At 38.7% G+C, this 21461-nt stretch overlaps 1 protein-coding gene across 3 annotated transcripts in view; it reads right to left on the minus strand.

The window, feature by feature from the left end:
• Positions 1–21461, minus strand: part of VRK1 (VRK serine/threonine kinase 1) — a 122308-nt gene that overhangs the window by 85432 nt on the left and 15415 nt on the right. For all 3 annotated transcript variants that reach the window (XM_034992892.1, XM_034992890.1, XM_034992891.1), the window contains exon 2: positions 3636–3800. In XM_034992892.1, the coding sequence (XP_034848783.1) occupies positions 3636–3795 (160 nt within the window). In that variant the 5' untranslated portion in view covers positions 3796–3800. The remainder of the gene's footprint in view (positions 1–3635; positions 3801–21461) is intronic.

Here is a 21461-nt window from a genome sequence, read left to right on the forward strand (position 1 = left end):
CACAAAGAAATGGAAAAACGTTCCATGCTCATGGATTGGAAGAACAAATATTGTGAAGATGTCAATGTTACCTAGAGCAATCTACACATTCAATGCAATCCCCATCAAAATACCATCCACTTTTTTCAAAGAAATGGAACAAATAATCCTAAAATTTGTATGGAACCAGAAAAGACCGCGAACAGCCAGAGGAATGTTGAAAAAGAAAAGCAAAGCTGGCGGCATCACAATTCTGGACTTCCAGCTCTACAAAGCTGTCATCATCAAGACAGTATGGTACTGGCACAAAAACAGACACATAGATCAATGGAACAGAACAGAGAGCCCAGAAATGGACCCTCAACTCTATGGTCAACTAATCTTTGACAAAGCAGGAAAGAATGTCCAATGGAAAAAGGACGGTCTCTTCAACAAATGGTGTTGGGAAAATTGGACAGCCACATGCAGAAGAATGAAACAGGACCATTTCCTCACACCACACACAAAAATAGACTCCAGATGGTTGAAAGACCTCAATGTGAGACAGGAGTCCATCAACATCCTAAAGGAGAACACAGGCATCAACCTCTTCGACCTCAGCCAAAGCAACTTCTTCCTAGAAACATCGCCAAAGGCAAGGGAAGCAAGGGCAAAAATGAACTATTGGGACCTCATCAAGATAAAAAGCTTTTGCAAAGCAAAGGAAACAGTCAACAAAACCAAAAGACAACCGACAGAATGGGAGAAGATATTTGCAAATGACATATCAGATAAAGGGCTAGTATCCAAAATCTATAAAGAACTTACCAAACTCAACACCCAAAGAACAAAGAATCCAATCAAGAAATGGGCAGAAGACATGAACAGACAATTTTCCAAAGAAGACATCCAAATGGCCAACAGACACATGAAAAAGTGCTCAACATCGCTCGGCATCAGGGAAATCCAAATCAAAACCTCAATGAGATACCACCTCACACAAGTCAGAATGGCTAAAATTAACAAGTCAGGAAACGACAGATGTTGACGGGTATGCGGAGAAAGGGAAACCCTCCTATACTGTTGGTGGGAATGCAAGCTGGTGCGGCCACTCTGGAAAACTGTATGGAGGTTCCTCAAAAAGTCGAAAACAGAGCTACCCTATGATCCAGCAATTGCACTACTGGGTATTTACCCCAAAGATACAAAAGTAGGGATCCGAAGGGCTACGTGCACCCCGATGTTTATAGCAGCAATGTCCACAATAGCCAAACTGTGGAAAGAGCCAAGATGTCCATCAACAGATGAATGGATAAAGAAGATGTGGTATATATATACAATGGAGTATTATGCAGCCATCAAAAGGAATGAGATCTTGCCATTTGCAATGACGTGGATGGAATTGGAGGGTGTTATGCTGAGCGAAATAAGTCAATCAGAGAAAGACGTGTATCATATGACCTCACTGATATGAGGAATTCTTAATCTCAGGAAACAAACTGAGTGTTGTTGGAGTGGGGGGTGGGGTGGGAGGGATGGGGTGGCTGGGTGATAGACACTGGGGAGGGTATGTACTATGGTGAGCACTGTGAATTGTGCAAGACTATTGAATCACAGATCTGTACCTCTGAAACAAATAATGCAATATATGTTAAGAAAAAAAAAAAAGGAGATAGCAGGAGGGGAAGAATGAAGGGGGTAAAATCGGAGGGGAGGACGAACCATGAGAGACAATGGACTCTGAAAAACAAACTGAGGGTTCTAGAGGGGAGGGGGGTGGGGGGATGGGTTAGCCTGGTGATGGGTTTTAAAGAGGGCACGTTCTGCATGGAGCACTGGTGTTGTGCACAAACAATGAATCATGGAACACTACATCTAAAACTAATGATGTAATGTATGGTGATTAACATAACAATAAAAAAATTTAAAAAAATAGTACTCACTATTAGATGGCACTTTCTAATGATAAATATAAATACCAATAAAATAGCACAAATGCAATACAAGTTGCAAATGTTCCAAAAGTTACAAAAGCAAATTAACTAATACAAAATGAAGAACCTACTTGCTTCAAGTTCCCATTCCGAACATGGGATATCCTAAGTCCACACATTCTGCAGCATAAACAGCTTATAGAATCTACCATCGCTAACCCACAAGGTCAAAACCTATATACCTGGCCAACATAGCTGCTAACCTTTCATAGTTTATGAGGATTTTCACCTTAACAGATAGCCTAGTTTACTAGAAGAGGCTTGGCCCTGAACAAACCTAAAGAATCAATACCTGTCTCCCAAAGGCAGGTGCAGCTGACCTAGAGAAATCTACAACATACAACAGAGTACTAGGCTTCAAGCTGTCTCATGAACACACACCTAGAGGCTGCAGCTAACCCTACACCCCGCTGGTCCTGGAGGAGTTGGAGTCAGACCCTCTGAGTAAGAGCTCTTGATCTCCACCAGTGGCTCCCACACGTCAGCATGCATCTGAATCACCTGGGTGACTTGTTCAGTCGCATTACTAGGCCCTCTCCCTACGTACAGCATCTGATTCCTAGGCCCAGAGTAGGACCTGAGAATCTCAGAGCTAAGAAGTTTCCGCTACTAATGCTGACCTAGTAACTAATATTAGTATCCTGAGTAAGATGTTGCTTGAAAGAAAAAAGGGTTCCTTTACTAAAAATAATATTTTATAAACCTCATGGCAGAAATTAAATAATTAAGTAAATAACTAAATCGAGATTAGAGGTGGAATAAAGGCCTATCATGGAAAAGTTAGAAAGAAATTTCAAAAGCAAACATGATAGTAGGAAGGGAAAAATGAAGCGGGGGAAATCAGAGAGGGCGATGAACCATGAGAGATGATGGACTCTGAGAAACAAACTGAGGGTTCTAGAGGGGAGGGGGTGGGGGTTGGGTTAGCCTGGTGATGAGTATTAAAGTGGGCACGTATTGAATGGAGCACTGGGTGTTATACACAAACCATGAATCATGGATCACTACATCAAAAACTAATGATGTAATGTATGATGATTAACACAACAAAATAAAATTTAAAAAAAAAAGCAAACCTGAAATATACTGTATCACTATTAATACTCTGGGTGAAGCAGTCACCTTTAGAAGCAATCAGGTAAAATATTTTTATATCAACAATTTAGTTAGCCTACAGAACTCAGGGTTCCACATAGGTCCCTCAAAATTTCAGGCTAAGTATCTTAATTAATAGCACATTTAATCAGGCCTAGTATGTAATTTTTAGGTCATTCTCTCAATTCCACTACAATGACTACAAGGGTTATATAGAAAGAAAAAAAATCCATCCCTGTTATCTGAAAATCTCCAAATTAAACCAAAACAGAGGGAATAAAATCCCAACTGAGTGGAGGTGGGGAAAGAAAGATGGCCATGGCTTTCTCCGGGTCTCAGAAGAGTTAAGATTATACAGAATCTCTTAAAAATCTGAAGGATAATAAAATTAAATCTAAAGGATAATATCACCCTCTCTTTCTACTGTGACTAAATCAACTACCGTTTTTTCCACTCCTGTGTCATTGATGCATCTTTGCCAAATCATACAGTATTAAGTTGAATGTAGATAACTAGGAACATCCTGGAAAAGCTCCTGAGAAACTATTTTGATAAGAAACATGTAAATCTTTGGACTGGTACACTTACCAAGATATATACAACCGAAGCCACCCTGGCCAATGGGCGATCCTAGTTTCCACTCCTTCTTCGTCATATCAGTGATTATCTCCCCAGCTGCAAAGTGTTCTGCAAGTCGTCTCTTTCCAGGGCCCTGTCTTCCAGCTTGAGCTGCTTTTACACGAGGCATTTTCACTATAAAATGAAAGAAAGCGACACTCAGAATTCTAATCCTCAAAATGCTGTAAACATTTTCCACTAAGGAAAGCTCTGTGCTACAAAGGTTCTTTTCAAATGTGGACGAGGATTTATGACATTACAGGAGATACTTTACACACAAGCCCCGATCCACCCTCACATCTCTGTGAAGATTACATTATCATCCCCATTTTACAGATGAAGAAATGAAGGCTCAGCAAAGTTTAGCAAGCTGTCCAAGGCTATGTACCTAGAAAGTGGCAAAGCAACAGAAATCTGCTCTGAGGACTAACCTGGCTTCTGGCTTCAAAGCCTCAACACCACGGCCCACAATTACAAAAGTCACCACAGTGAAGGAGAGGACCTTTCAAAACAGTGACAAGGGAACAGTGGCTCTTTGGTCATTTGGCTTCACAGACAAGGCCAAGCTGGTGACCCCCAAAGCTCCATGTTTCACTTCTCACCCCTTGGCAATGAATCTGGATTCACCTTTCTCACTCACGGCCAAGGTTAACGTAACATTCAGAGAAAGCAGCGTGTTATGGTGAAAACCGCCTGGGCTAGACTCAAAAGCCCCAGATTCCAGTGCAGCTATGATACCAGTTAGTCTGGAGACTGTGATCAAGTCACTTCTCTCTGGGCTTTAACTGCGCTGAGATGTAGAGAAAGAACCCCCGGGGGAAGGGGGGGGGAGGCTCAAACTCTCAGTTCTACACTACTAATTGAAAAAGATTTAAAACAAATACTTTCTCGGGTAGTGAGCCCCTGGGTGGTTCAGTCTTAATTAAGCATCTGCCTTCGGCTCAGGTCACAATCCCAGGGTCCTGGGATGGAGTCCCTCGGTCACGGAGCCTGCTTCTCCCTCTGCCTCTGCCCCTTCCCCCATCTCATGCTATCTCTCTCTCTCTCTCTCTCAAATAAATAAATATTTAAAACAAATACTTTCTCAGAGGCTGTAAGTCTGCAACACTTGAAATGGTTGTTCAGGTGAAAGACAGGTTTGTTACATTACATAAGGTGGTTTGCTTTGGAGCCTAGATATTCTAAGTACTATACAAAATACTAGAGGGGGATTTTTTTTTTTTTTTTTAGCAAATCTCCACCCACTATCACACCACATACATAAACTCCATATATGCAAATGCTCTTTATTAACTTATTGGGGATTTTTAAATTTAATTTTTCCTATAGAATACCAATCCCTCTTCATTGTCTAAATCTTCTCTAACAAAACATCTTCAAAATAAATGAATGTGGCTATTATTTCTTCCTATCAAACAATTCTCTTAATGTGTATTTTTAATCATTATAAAATCTTCCTGAATGGAATTTCAGTGTAAACCGTAAAAGACCAGACTCAATACACCAGACAAGGTAACTTTTACAGCGATGGTTGTAGACTGAGTGCAAGAAATAACCAAGACCAAAAAAAGGGAAAAAAAAAAAAAGAAAGAAAGAAAGAACGAACGAACCAAGGCATAGCACTTCCAAATACTAAAATGGATGCCTTCTAAATTTACCTCACTGTAACAAATCATCAGAGTAATCTCCTATTTGATGATTTCCTTACAGTAGTCAAGACAATTTAAAATGAGTTAAAAAAAAATCTTTTCCTCTTTCTGTAACTCAAGATAGTAACCAGACTATCTTTTGTGTTTTACTGGAATTCCTTTCCAAAAGTGACCATATTTCAAATGCAATATGCTAGCTCACCTTCTACTCAACATAAACTGCAGTCAACAAAAAGTGTTTTTCCTCCAAATTAAGTGGTTAGCTTTTATTCTGAGTTTTATTCCTATAGCCTACTTGTAACAATTAATGCAGTCTGGAATGACTTTCTTTCCTTCCTAAAAGCAGTCTCACAGAATCAGCCATCACTGTGAGTCTCCTGAATCCCTGAACAAACCACTGCTTCCAAAGGTTTGCTGCTACTGAAGATGGCGGGACTGGCAGCACACCTGTTTAATCTCCCTAAACTTCCCCATAAAACCAAACAGGACAACTGGAGAGCAGGACTCAAACCCAATGGGCAGCATCTACAACAAAACTAAGCGACAGTATTCCCTACATCCACAAACCCCAAAATGGGAGTGGGTGAAGAAGCCTCAGACAGCAAGATGACCTACGTGCTACCAGCAGCTGTGAGGGAAGCAGCAGAAGCGAGGGCGGTGTCGCTGATGAATCTGAGAATCCCCAAGTAACCCCAGGTTACTTCTCAGAAGCACAGAGACAACGTGGGAACAGCAGCCCAAGCTGGGAAGGGCTGTGCGCACTCCAGCAGCGGGCTCATGCGGGGCTCTGCTGGAGGGGCTGGAGCAGGCTGGCCTCCACAACTCGCAAGACCAACCAGCCAAAACACTCTCAGGTCAAAACCTCCCCAGGTGGACAAGAAATGGCTGGGAATGGAATCCAAACTGAGCATCACAAAGCTAATACAAAGAAAGGAAAAAGAAGGTTCAAACACAAAAGTGGATCTGTAAGTTAGCCTCCATTGTTTTGGAACACTATACCAAAACAAAACAAAACAAAACAGAACAGAAGAGGAGGCTCTAGAAAATGACATAAAGTCAACCTGAACTATACCATCTAGAACTAATTGCACATAAAAGAAAAATAATTGCTTATAAAACTCAGCAACAAAAAAGGATCAAGGCCTAGTCCCGTGCAAATTGAAATTTTTTTGAAAATCCCTGCAAAAAAATACATAAAACAGGCTTGCCAAAAAATAGTTCATGAGAGCTATGAACCAATATTTCAAAACAAGCTTAAAAATCTTTATATAGAAAGATTAACAAGAGATCAGATTTAGAAAAACTCAGAGACCAAGGGATAGAAGGAAATAACTAAAAAGTCACAAACATTTGAGAGATGAAAACTAAGCTAGAAGGAACATCAGACTGAAGACAATTTAAACACAGTGACTTAACAAAAATAGAAAGTGAAAAGGAAAAAAATTTAAAAATCAAAAAGGGTGAAAAAGATAAACATTTCAAGAGAAAATCATAGATTTAGAATGCAGAAAAAGAAAAGCCAGTGAACATATAACAAAGACAATCAAAGCAAGGGAACAGAATACCAAAAATGCTTTAATCTAAGAAGACTTTCCTAAACTTTAAAAAAAAAAAAGTGAAATTACAAAATGAAAGGTCACACCTTACACAGTACATCGAGAAATCAGCCCAGGACAACCCGCACTCCAACATCACCTAGTAAAATTACAGAACTCCACGAAAAAGAAAGTATTCTTTGAGCATCCAGGCCAAAAACAGATCTTTTATAGGGAAAATAAATCAGACTGTCATCACTCTGACAGCAACACTTATGCCAGAAAAAAAAGGGGAAGTAACATAGTTAAGACAAAACAAGAACTGAAGATTTTATACTAAGTTAAATTTCAAGTATAAAGACCAGAGTGTTCTCAACATGGAAAAGGGGAATAAGAATCCACCAGAGAACAAGCCTCAGATATCCAAAATGCCTAAAGAAATGTTGCTGTAAGAACTGATAGTGAGCAGTAAGCAGACACTGATTTGTAGAAGCAAGACTCAGTAAGGACTATAAGGAGAGGACAGAATATATAATGGGCATATGTTCTGATGAAGTAGATACAGTACAACTGTAAAACATGGGAGAACATACACAAAAACACCCAACTCTCCAGTAATCATACTATAAGTGATACCTGGTTTTGTAGACTAAGGTTAATATACACAGCTGTGGAATGATGCAAATGAGTAATTATGTGATATTTTAATTCTGCCATCCCCTTGTATCCTTAAAAATCGAGATTCAAATACGAAAGAAAGGGGATACAGATGAGAGAAGAGGTAAGGCTAAAAATGCTTTATTTGAAAATAGTTTTCAGAGGTTATTTTTTACAAAATGCACTCTTGCGCGCGCGCGTGCACACACACACACACACACATCACCTTTGCATTTCCTAGCCCTAGCCACAAAAAAGCTTAGAAACAAATAACCAACCCAGTAGTAATGAGTATCAATAGTATACAAATTGTATTCTTAAAAATACTGTTTCTTGTCAAAGAAGCCAGATTTCTTGAAGAGAGGACCAATTCCAGATGTGGAGCCAGAAATGTACAAGACAGACTTGGAACACCTTGTCATTTCTAGGTGTCAAGGAAGCTATCAGAAACTACGAGAGTGATGTCAGATATGTCTAAGGAACCAACTTAGGTGTTCCCACTGACCAAAGTTGGGCCAATCTGAGTCAATAAAGATAATAACCGCTATGGATTAAAACACATAAAATGGGTAAATCCAAGAGTTTATAATAGTTAAGAAAACCTAAGCGGTCACCTCTAGAGAATAATAGGAAACCACTCAATTTTGAAAGCTGCTTTAAAAAAAAAAAAAAAAAGGAAGGAAAAGAATCAAGCCTTTATCCTTTCTTTCTTATATGAATTGTACCACTGGGTAACCAAATATTAGATGAAGAGAAATTTCTCCTTATGGAAAAATTTCAGCTAATAAATGAATAAGAATGGTTTTAGGTTAACACCATTTCCACCTCCTAATGAATTAATGGATCTAGACACTGAGCACTGATAGCTACTAACATCAAAATATGAGAGATGTCCAGACATATTATATGCCTCCTGATAAAAGTACATGCCACTACCCACGAAGTAATCTTGCCAAAAAAGAAAAATAAAAAATTAATAGACCCTGAAGCTGATCAAGCCTATCAATTCACAGGATATGAAAAGAACAGAAGAACATGATAAACTATAGCACAGGAATGCAATCAGCAAAGTCCCAAGGGTGAGAAACCCTAGAGTACATATAATCCCATTTCTTCAACAGATAAAGGGAAAAAAAGAAGAGATGGGGGAGAAGAGAACCAGATGCAGAAAGACTTAATACAACATATCCAAAACAAAACAAAATCAGGCAAATCTACACCGCAGTTTAGGGATGCGTATTTGTGTGGTGAACCGATAAAAAAAAGGAAGTGATTGCCATAAAAGACAAAAGTTACTTTCAGGAAGTGTAAGAAAGTTGTGATGAGGACGGGCAGGTGGTTCTATTTCATGATGTGGGTGGTGGTTCTAACAGTACCTTATAATTCATTAAGTCTGTATCTGCTTAATAAGGTCTTCTGTATTGTGAAATATTTTATGATTTTAAAAGCATTAAAAAATTGCCGTTCCTATAATTAACAATCACCAAGGGACAGAAACTGAGAATCTTTTCATACTCTATGAGCTTGTCCAATCAGACGCACACATGCACACACACACACACACACGCACTAAGTAAAATCTGTACTTCATTTCCTAAGAACTATCAGTTGCCTTTTGCTTTTTTTATAGGTACTTCCTATATATTCTCTAGTGAAGAAATTATCTCTTTATATTGCAAACAGTCTTCCCTATTTATCTTTTGATATTGTTTATTTTTAGCTTTTGGACTTTATGTCATCCTTGGAAAGTCCCCTCCCAAATTACTCTTTTCAAATATCTCCCATGTCTTCTTTTAGTTATTTTATGGTTTCGTATTTTGCTGATGAAATTTTGATTTGTCTACACTTATACTGGCATAAGATAATCAGAGGAATCCAGAATGTTCCAAATGGTTATCCAGTTTCTTTTCTTTTCCTCAGCAATGCGTGCACATTAGGGAGATCCACAGGGTTCAAGGAACTTAAATATACCATACAGCCTAAGTAAACTAAGGACAAAAAAAGTTCGCACAACGTTGCTCTTTCTTTTCTTTCTCCTTTTTTCATATAAAGTTGTTCTGCCAATACCAGAACACCATTTCTTATTCTTCTAAACAAAGGCTTATTGGTTGTGCTCCACTCACTCTGGTGAACACCTGTCCTCCAGCTTGGTCTGAGGTCTGTGTCCCAGCCCCGCCAGTGTCCCCTTTCCACATCCTACCACACCCCCATTTGACTTTCACAGCGTTTGGCCACCCGTCTTATTTCCTGGTTCAGGGTCACAGAAGTCTCCTAGTTTCAGAGAATATGAGAGCTGTGTTTCTCAATCTCCTTGCTCCTTTTCAGGTGATTTCTGAAAAGAAGAAAGAAGTATTTAACACCAGAAGCCCCTGCTCAGGGGCACCTGGGTGGCTCAGTTGGTTAAGCGACTGCCTGCAGCTCAGGTCATGATCCTGGAGTCCCGGGATCGAGTCCCGCGTCGGGCTCCCTGCTCGGCAGGGAGTCTGCTTCTCCCTCTGACCCTCCCCCCTCTCATGCTCTCTCTATCTCATTGTCTCTCTCAAATAAATAAATAAAATCTTAAAAAAAAAAAAAAAAAAAGAAGCCCCTGCTCAAAAACTGTTAAGTTTTACAACCATAAGCATTTGCCTCATTTATTCAGTGATGTTCATAAAGAACTTAAAACACTAATTTGAATTCTACAATCACCTCAATATATTATAGGTTTCTTCTAATGATGAAACCCATACCTACATTAGGTTTCTATTTTTTTTTTTTAAAGATTTTATTTATTTATTTGAGAGAGAGAGTGAGAGAGAGAAAGAGCACAAGAGGGGGGAGCGGGAGAGGGAGAAGCAGACTCCCCGCTGAGCAGGGAGCCCGACGCGGGACTCGATCCCAGGACCCCAGGATCATGACCTGAGCCGAAGGCAGTCGCTTAACCAACTGAGCCACCCAGGCGCCCAGGTTTCTATTAAACAATACACTGGAGGACACAAACCTCAACCAAATTCAACCTTTCTGCATCACTTCTGCCCACTGGGAGCAAAGCAAATCCACTATTATGGTAGCTTACAAAGAGGTTTCAAAGAAAAGGAAAACTTCACTGTCACAAAATCCATTACATAATCTGACCATTTCTTTTCCCAGTGATAGTAAATGAAATGCAGATGCAAGTGAAAAGCACATCAAGATGCAAATCAGCACTGCCCTTTGCTGAAATCACTCACTGCCATATTCCGTATTAGCATATTCACCAAAATTTAATTGTAAACAGAGTAATTATGGTACTAAAGTTATTAAATACACAAAGCAAGCTTGGAACTATACATATTCAAATAGAATTTCAGTGGCAGATCAACTTTTATATCTGAAACAATACCCTAATTAATAGTCAGCTCTGATAATAAAATGGTCCTGTTTCTCAGATAACATTCCCAAAAAAGTTCTGCTGTGAATATTAAAATAAAGTTTTGTGAAGAGATTTTTTAAATTTCAATAGCTATATTTATCACAATATGGTACTGTATTTAGACAACTGACATTTTTCTCAAGTCCTGGATTCAAATTTGGAATAATTTTCAAGACAGAAAAAAAGCTTGAATGGATCGAAAAGTATCAATTACACTTGATGAGCTCTACAAATTCATCCGATCCAAACTGGGAATTTACAGTACAGCAATAAAGCCTGTTATACACTGGATGACTAGTCCTACGTTCCCCTACAATAGATATGCACATAAACTCCCCTGGGGGGGTGGTCACATACTTTTAGGAAATCTTCTTTAAATCACTAAGCTTCTCTGATATGTTTTTAAACTGCATGGAGACATAGTGACTCAGGGATAATTCTGAACAAACTGGACTACTCACCATTCCAACCATTAACATGGTACCTACGGATTCTTCTCTTCACTCAGGGGTGTAAAGCTTTTTCTCGCCCTCCCCCATCTACATTGACTCAGGTCTTTTCCAAACCCAAAGATCTCTCTCTTTCAATCAGATCTGATCTCTGAAGTTTTAGGACTGTTCTCACCTCTTATTTTATGTAATAAATGTTCTGTAAGTTTCTAAGCTCCCTGGGTACTAGAACTGTCTTCCAACACATGCAGTAGGTAGGAATTCAATAAATGTGTCAAATTAAACAGCAAAAAGGGTTTTTCTTCTCAAGTATCTAATGTCTAACTTTATGCTTAATGTACCTCCCTCAACTGCAATGGACACTGCCCTCCTTCTATAAGCCTGGCAACTGACATCTCTTCCCACTTTCTACAATGACTATGTTGAACCCTGTTTATTCTCCTCAAAACCGTCCTTCCCTTTCTTAACTCATAAATTTCAACAGATGACCTCATCTCCCAGTTCACAGAGAAAACTGAAGGTTTAAGTGGGAATTCTTTTTTCTTACTTTTTTGTTTGTTTGTTTGGGAATTCTTTTATCTAAGACCCAAACCTACATACCACCTTCACCCACATCAAGCCCACCTGGGGCATCCATCCTATCTTCCGTCCCTCGTATCACAATTCAGGGAAGCTCTGCTCCTCTACCAAATGTCAGGTCCTTTACCTCTGCCTTGTATCCCATCCCCTCCCACCTTCTTAGGACTTACACTATTAATTAGTCTCTCCCCATTATCATCCTAGCTTTCTTCTTCCTTTCATGTAAATGTCTCAATAATCACGTGCCCCTACTAACCTGTCCATTCTCCTCCCTGGCGCCACACCTGGCTCGGTCCAGACTTCACCTTCAGGATCCGCTCCTACTGCTCTTGCTAAGGGCACTGAATCCAAATGACAGCGCACCCTCCCATCTGCCTGCTCAGGAGAATACAACACTGTTGTTCATTCTTTCCTTCTGGAAACATTCTCTTCCTTTGCTACTGTGGTATCCTGGTGCTCATTCTATGGTTTAGGCCATTCACAGTCTAGGTAATTTGGGAAATACAACAAATGAGTAACAGCCTGTTTTTTCAAGGAGTTTGTCCTGCTTTTTGACATACAGTTTTCCAGGGGTGAATCGTGTTAAAAAAGCAGACCACCTACATTTCCCCAGCTTACACCAAAATATACATTTTATAATGTGAAAGTAAATTACATAAAAGAAAAAACATGCTGTTAAATAAACCTAAGATCTTAGAAATAAAATTAAGAGCTTTGAAATTAAGATGGAGGCATATACAAAAATAGAACTGGTTGATATACTTTTCCTGTAAGCTAACAGAGTGAACATACCTAACACTACTGAACTGTACACTAAAAAATGGTTAGGGTGGTAAATTTTGTGATTCTCTGTTGTTATTTTTCCCCCACAATTAAAAAAAGAATGAAAAGAGTTTTATAGACCCAATAGGTAAAACAGAAATAGTATAATACCAATATATTCTTGGTGACTATGGAATCACCCTTCCCCTGCGCACGTGCACACCCACAATTGGAAAAGCATTGCAAGTGGTATTATCTCAAAGGTTGTCCTTACGGATGCTAATTACAGGCCTATTGCCTTTTACTGCGCTTTGCTTTATTACGCTTCATGGATACTGTGCTGTTTTTTTTTTTAAAATGAAGGTTTGTGGCAACCTTCTGCATAGCAAGTCTATTGGCGCCATTTTTCCAACAGCATTTTCTCACTTCGTGTCTCTGCGTAATTTTGGAAATTTTTGCAGTATTTCAAACTTTTTCATTATTATTTTATTTATTATGGTTATCTGTGATCAGTGATCAAATGGTTTTCCAAATGGTTATCCAGTTTCTTTTCTTTTCCTCAGCCATGCACTCTTTATGGTTATCTGTGATCAGTGATTACAACTCACTGCCCTCATTAAGCTTTTTTAAATTTAAGATAGAGAAACTGTTAAAAATTAAAACATGCTCAGTGTCCAATGGTAATAAGTGCTAAGGGAAAAAATAAAGTAGGAAGAGGGGAGGGGGATGGGGGTAAAATGTAAAAGATGATCTGGTAAAGCCTTACGAGAAAATGACACTTAAGCAGAGACCTGCAACACAGTGAGGGAAGCTGGCCATGCAGTCGTCTAGAGGAAGAGCATCCCACATGGAGGGAGCAGCAAGTGCAAAGGCCCTGAGGCAAGAGTATGGCCAGCTTGTTCTGGAAGCCAAAGTGGCAAGGAGGTGGGTGCAGCTGGAGAAGAATCCGCCAGGGGACAGCACTAGCTGATGTCAGAGATATAAAAGAGCACAGGCCTGGTGGTCACGCCCAACACAGGCCACTCACTGTAAGGACACTGACTTTGGATCTCAGGGAGATGGGAAATTCTGGGAAGGTTTTGCGCAGAGAAGTAGCATGCTTTGGCTTACATTTTCAAAGGCTAGCTCTGGTGAATCCATCAAACATACTGGATGGGGGCAAAACAAAAACAGCTACCACTTATTACAATGGTGTTGCTATTGGAAAAACCAATGACTGCATTAATCCTTCCTAGATAATGTCAATTTTTTAAACACTGCACTGACTTTTAGCCACCAAACAGAGGGGTACAGAATAACCTAAGAGGTTTTTAGATTTTTTTAAACTTTACATGCACTACCGTCCCCCCACCTCCCAAACAAGTCTTCAGTGCCAAGCAGAAACAATTGAAATTAGTGACAGATGGTCTAGGAAACATGCTAATCATCTCTTACTCTAGATTTTCTAAGCTCTATCTTTACAACAATTTAGTTCACCAGAATCAGAATATTTAATATTTGAACTCCTTTATTCCAAAGGCATTTATAAAACACCTCCAAAATATGTGCCAGAAACTGATGCTTGGAGCTGGAAACGCACACGGATAAAATGCAACCTTTGGCCTCAAGAAGCTGCATTTAGGTTCATGTAGAAACACCTTCATACAGTTAGGATTTTTATATCATCAGCTTCAAACAAGGATCAATAAAAAGTCCTCCAGGTAAAGAATGTTTCTGAATCCTCTGATAAAACTATTTATTAAAGACAGTGAGCAGTTGTAGACATCTACAGAACCAAACTCTGTTGGTTTCAGGGCAAGGACAAAGTGCCTCTTCCAGTGGGGTGCAAGTTTTTAAGATAGCAAGATCTCTGAAGCTCCTGTTTTCTCATTTTTTTCAATGAGCGCCAGCAAGTTCAGAGCAAAATTATAAACTGAATTACATAAGTATCATGGTCTACAGCAGCACTCTGAGTCCTGGCTACACATGGCAATTACCAGCAGAACTCTGAAACCAGAAAGGGCCTCTTCCACAAGAGCCCTGGCATCCATGTGCTGAAATGCCACACAGAGGAGGTGATACACGGACTGGACCACCAATCTAGATATGCCGGCACATGTTCCTCTCTACGTTCAGTCACTCATTTTCCACATACTAGCTGTTACACACAACTCTACTGTATAAGAGGATGTCAATAAAAGCTCCCTCCAGTTCTTTTCAGAAGTTGGAAAAAAACAGAAATTAGTGAATGAATGATTCAAGAGGAGCCCCCCCAAAAAAACACCCTTTTCCCATCCCCTCATATCCCAGATCAAAAATCATTCATTTACATTTCAAACTTATTTGGGATTAAAAAGTAATTACATGTTTTGGTATAAATGGCTTCCTGCCAAACTACAGTAAGTCAAAGAATAAAAGCAAACGAGATAATCGGTCAACAAAGAACTTCATCACCTCTTTTGCTAAATTACATCAGGAACAATTTGAAAGCAATATATTTAAAGACAATTCTCTTACAAATGAGCCAGCTAATCAGAAGTTGATTAATGCATTTGATTACTGCTAAGAAATCATCTAAAAAATAAAATACAGCATCTTGAGTTTATATAGCCTCTTCCCAATCATACCAAGGGTCTTCATATACTTACTTTTTTTATCCCCACAAATCCTATGGTTGAGACTGAACTGTAAGGATATCCATAGAATAAAAATATACTTATTATCAATACCATTTAACATAAAAACCTGTGACAAAGGAAGGTTAATTGTGAGTTCCTATTAGGGACACCCAATCAATCAGTCCCCCTGGTCTCACTCTGAGAACCAGGAGTATCAATTTAAGTAGGAAAAGTCTTCACGGCTGTATGGTACCTCTGGGGACACTAACAAAACAAGAGTCAAATACAGCACAACAATCCATGAGCATACAGAAGTGAACCTCCAGAGATAATGATCCTATAAATTCATAGGCTTATTCCTGAAAAACATTAAGCTAACTCAAACTGTGACACCATCTTTGGAAGCAATTGTCACACTAGTCAGGTTTTCACACCTAACGCTGGAAAGAACTAGGTGAAGACTCACGCTTCTAATTCTGAGAAAGAAAGTGGGTATTTTCAGAGAAGAAAAATTTCTTCCTAGTCAGAATGTTTTCTACTTGTAGTGGGAAACTGATTTACATTACACTATAACATTTTTTGGTACAGCGAATAAAATGTTTAAAATACAGTATATCAAGTGTACTTCCTCAACTTTAATTTCCTTTAAATGCTTTCTAAAAGTTCTAAAAGAGGAGCACTAACTGCAGAATTAATTTTCAACTGAGAATACACAGGATGGTCCAGTTTCAAACATAAGCACAGGAGGCCTCGCGCCACCCCTTCCCTGGAAAGGCGAAGGTTCCGGTGAGGTCTCGCTGTGCACCTCTCTTTATGGCTTTAGATGTGATGGTTAGAAGATCCATCCCTGGAGTCCTAACAGGTCTCCAGGAACCAACCTTGAAGAAGACATTCCAGTAACATTCATTCGTCCTACAGAGAGTAGACGCTGGGTACCTGGGTACTTCCTGCTCTGCCCATACAAAGGCATGACATCTGAGAGGGGAGCAAGTCTGAAGATGCTGACTTCAAAGGGAGGTGACCCATAGGCCCTACGAAAGGAGCTACAACGGAATGCTTCTCTATGTTAAGCAAACACTGAAACTGTTCTAAAATTGGAAAGGTTAAACTATACTGTTAATATGTTTATACGGCACTTAGCATGTTTTGGCAATTTTGTAAACGATAGATTTCCCAGTAGTTTTCCTATTTGAGGACAAAATTAGCAACCAAACTTTGTTTACAGTTAATTCTCTGGGTGTTCACATTTAAATCTGCACAGGATAGCAACTGCACAACATTTTTCCTTATATATTCTTGTGGCAGGGCTCAAGGGGAGAATAGCTCTAAATACTTGCAAAGTAAATTAGGATGACCAAATAGTCTGAGCATATCAGAAGTGTACTTCAGTCATTAAAAAAGTCTTCATGAAAACATAAAAGAAAAACTTTAAAGAGTCCTAGAGACAAGAAGGTTTTTCGAGACAACAAAATAAAACAGTCAAGCCATACTGTTTGACAAAATAAAAATTCTCCACAGGTTAAAAGTAGCATAAACCCGAAAGACAAATGAAAACTATATATAAAACATGACAAAAGGCTAATTTTCTAAGTAAAGATTCCTTTCTTAAAAAAAAAAAAAGGGACAAAAACCCAACAGAAAAATGGGGAAGTAAGGTGCAGATGGAAATTCACAGAACAAGAAATACAAAAGGCTTCTAGAAACTCCTTAGTAGGAGAATTTTCAAATCCATACAAAGTAGAGAAGCAGTACGATGAACTCCTGCATACATGTCACCCAGTTTCAACAATTATTCACACAAGGCCAATCTGTTTTTTCCCTATACCCGATCCACTTACCCCTGCAGACAGTTTCAAAGTAAACCCCACATATCATATCGTTTCATACGCAAATTCTTCTAACAGTTACTTTTTTAAAAATATAGTCACTAAATATTATCACATCTAACAAAACTGACAATCATTCTATGATATCATCTAGTAGCAAGTTTAAAGACTCCCTAATTGTCTCAAGAAGTGTCTCCTTATAGCTGATTTTTTACTTGCTGCATCTGGTGGATGTGTCTTTGAATCTCTTTAATGGACAAATGCCATCTCCCTCTTTTATGTTTTTTTTCCTTCCCTTGTCGTTTGTCTTGCAAAATTTCCCCCTTTGTGAATTTTGCTGATTGGGTCCCTCTACTGTCACTGAATGTGTTCCCCGACACCTTTTGTTACTGTTGTTGCTCAAACTGCTCCGTCATCAATCTGGTGTCAGTGCCCTTCAGTGAACACCAGGAACAAACCTACAGTGAAACCAGCTGGGAGAACACATTCCACAGGGAACAACACTAGGGTGGCTCAGTAACAGAATGTTAAAAGGAATCTATTATAGGATTCAGGCTTTGGCTGGGTAATTTGGGGGAGGATCTAAGGAAGCAGGAGCTTCCCTAAATTGGATGTCAGAAAGTGGGGTAATTCTATGACTAGGTATGTCAGGGAGGGGAGACTAGAATGAAGATAAGGCTGTAAGTGGTAAAGAAGCAGCCATCACTCATTTTGGTCAAGAATTTTGTGGACGGGGCGCCTGGGTGGCTCAGTTGGTTAAGCAACTGCCTTCGGTTCAGGTTGTGATCCTGGAGTCCCGCATCAGGCTCCCTGCTCAGCAGGGAGTCTGCTTCTCCCTCTGACCCTCCCCCTGTCTCATGTGCTCTCTCTCTCTCTCTCAAATAAATAAATAAAATCTTAAAAAAAAAAAAAAAAAGAATTTTGTGGACGACACAGAGACCTTGGCTTTGTGCCTGGTTTCATTTTATCATAATGTGAGTGAAACCCCGTCTGAGGTATGCTGTGAGATTGCTTACATTTAACCGGAGGACATGGCCTGTCTACGAATGTCAGGCAGCTTCTGCAGCCAGGGCTGCTCTTTTCTCTTTTGCAATGAACAATGGAAGCCCTTTGGGTTGGCCACCATATCCTTCTGATTCAACCCCAACAGTCCTGGACGTTTTCCTTGCTTCCTAGTATAAGATGTTCCAGGTTCCTCAGGCTCATTTTCCTGTCCCAAACCTAAAATTAATCACTTCTACAAAGAGCCTGTCTTCTTTTAGTGGAAAATGGATTAGAGACCAAAATCTGGGCCCAACGATATTCACTGGTCCCAAGTTGTCATTATTTCTAGATCTTTTGAGTGGACAAAGCTAGAAGAATTTTTTTCAAAGAGAAAATACATCACAAGTTTATATTGATATTTCTTGTTCAAATTTAGGATTATAGGGTTTTTGCTTAACTTCTTTGCCTTTATATTTGTCTCTATTCTCTGTTAAAATCCTTGGTTCCAAACAACATTAACCTAAATATTTAACTGATACATATTCTCTTTGAATCTTTATAATTTTGTAAAACATTTACATTTCCAAAACCAAAACAACACACAGTGTGTTCAGAAGTCTAGCTTTCATTCTCCAGCCTTCCTGTCCTTTCCCTCCATGTAACTGCTTTTGTTAGTTTTTAGTTTATCCTTCGTTTTTTCTTTTTAAGCAACAAATAAAATACATTTATCTGCATCACCTGTGTCTTAGGTTAAGAGGTAAAATATTATATACCTTGTCTGTCACCATGATTTCTTTCACTAACACTATATCCTAAAGATCAACAGCAAATAGGCTCAGCTTCATTAATAAAATGCAAAATAAAATTACAGTAAGACTTAATTTATCATTAAAATCACATTTTTAAGCTATTGGATTAGCCAAATTCAAAGAGTTAGAAAATACACTGGATTGGTAGGAGTATGAGGCCCATCAATTTAGCATTAGCTATCAAAATGTTACACTTATCATTAAAATCACATTTTTAAGCTATCGGATTAGCCAAATTCAAAGAGTTAGAAAATACACTGGACTGGTAGGAGTATGAGGCCCATCAATTTAGCATTAGCTACCAAAACGTTACATACACAGCCCTATGGCTCAGTCCACTTCTAGCGATTTGTCCTATAGGTACACTCACATCCTGTCAAATATATGTGAAAATTAAGGAAGGGAAACCTCACTAAAGTGGAGTCAGGAGGCGAGAGGGGGAGCCAGACCACTCAACATCAATTACCAGAAGAACTGTCAATTACAGACCCAGCAGAAGAATGGTCAACAGAAAAGAACCATCAATTACAGGTCCCACAGGGAAAGATGTACATTGCATCTCCCACAAGAAATAGATCCCCCGGCCCAGCTCAGCCACTGAGAAACCTCAGCACCCAGAACCCTTGCTTTTCTCCAGTGGACTTTCGCTCAGAACACCCTCTCCCAGCTTCCTCTTTCTTCTCTGTAAAATGTTCCTCTCCTTTGTCGGACTAGCCTCTGGTTTTGCCACAGTTTTGCCTTATCCTGAATTACAATTCTGTTATTTCTGAATGAATCCATTTCTGCCAGTAAAATAAATGTATTTTAAGGTTAACATGTACATGGATATTCACTGCAGCATAATATAACAAAAGACTAGAAACATCCTTAATTTACATCAAAAGGGAACTTATTAAGTGAATGATGACATATCCATAGAATGAATATGCAATTTAAAAAATGAGGTAAACCTATATACATCAATATGGAACAGTCTACAAGATACAGTTAAGTGAAAAATGTACGCTGTATATGCTCGAATATGTATGATTAGCACTCGCAGGACTTGTGCAACAATGTACCATGTATATATATAGCATATTACTGGTACCCTATATAATCAATTGGTTAGCAACAATGCCTTTGTGGTAGGCTTAGTTTCCATTCTTTATCCTCCTATACTGTCTAAATTTCTTATTGTGTGCATGTTATTTTTCAATTAAAACATTTTTTTTAAAGATTTTATTTATTTATTTGACAGAGAGAGAGACAGTGAGAGAAGGAACACAAGCAGGAGGAGTGGGAGAGGGAGAAGCAGGCTTCCCGCTGAGCAGAGAGCCCGATGCGGGGCTCGATCCCAGGACCCTGGGGACCATGACCTGAGCCGAAAGGCAGACACTTAATGACTGAGCCACCCAGGCACCCCTCAATTAAAACTTTTTTTTTCAATTAAAACATCTTTAAAGAATTCTTCATGAATAATAAAAGAACTTGTATTACATAAAATACCAAGTAGCTCTTTCCATTGTTGTCACTTTGGAATCTGCCTGTGCTCTTTTAACATCAGGATCTGCCCAAGTCAGCCCAGCCACTGCCTCAAATTAAAAACAGAGCAATCAACTATGTAGAAAAACAACTCTCAATGCCTACATTTGCAGACAAGCCCATACCTTTGTGTTTTGATGTAAAGCCTAGGTCAGTCTTTAAAGAGCAATACAATCTGAAAGACTATTAACTGAAAGTGAATACTGACATGAAGTTCTTACATTAGTATGATCATTTATTTTTGCCCAAATAATCCTAAGTGAGTAAAAATATGGATGACTGAATCTATACAAGAAATAATCAATTAACCATTAATTACAGCTCATATATATGAATGAACTAACATATAACAATAGCTACCCTCATTATTAAGCACCTATATGACAGCCTCTACCTTGGCTAATTTAAACACATTATCTCTAACTCTTAAAATAACCATGAAACATAGGTGGCATTATCCTGACTGCATATAACAAAACTGGGAATAAGGGAAGTTAAATAATTTGCTCATGGCTTTTACAACCAATAAGTTAGCAGGACCAAGATTCAAAACACATGTATGGAAAATAAAATTTCTGCAAAAATGCCTTTTTGTTATTTAACACAAGCATTAAAAGACAGCACATACTACAGAATAAATCACTTGCAAAACAAGAAGTCTTAAGGTGGTAAAATATATGCTTTAATATTACAATCTAATACTATTACAAATGCCATTAAAACAGTATAAAAGATAAAACAGAAATACAGTCACATATTACTATAAATACCCAGCCCAGCTCTGCTGAATAAAAAGAATGACTTCCAAAGATCAAAAGAACAAAAGAAGTAATGAAATAAATCACTGATGTAAAGATCTTCAGAAAGAAGTTTTTAGTTGTTTTTTAATAAAAAAAATATTGACAAATTCAGGGAAAAAACAATGTAATAAATCACTGCAGAATATTTGAAAAAACTAGTTAATAATATATGCATAAAAACACTGTACTTGATGAGACTATCTTCAGATTCCAGTGTAAAACCCCAAACATGCT

Source organism: Mirounga leonina, unplaced genomic scaffold, assembly GCF_011800145.1.
Source record: "Mirounga leonina isolate KUSES-001 unplaced genomic scaffold, KU_Mleo_1.0 Mir_82, whole genome shotgun sequence".
NCBI lineage: Eukaryota > Metazoa > Chordata > Mammalia > Carnivora > Phocidae > Mirounga > Mirounga leonina.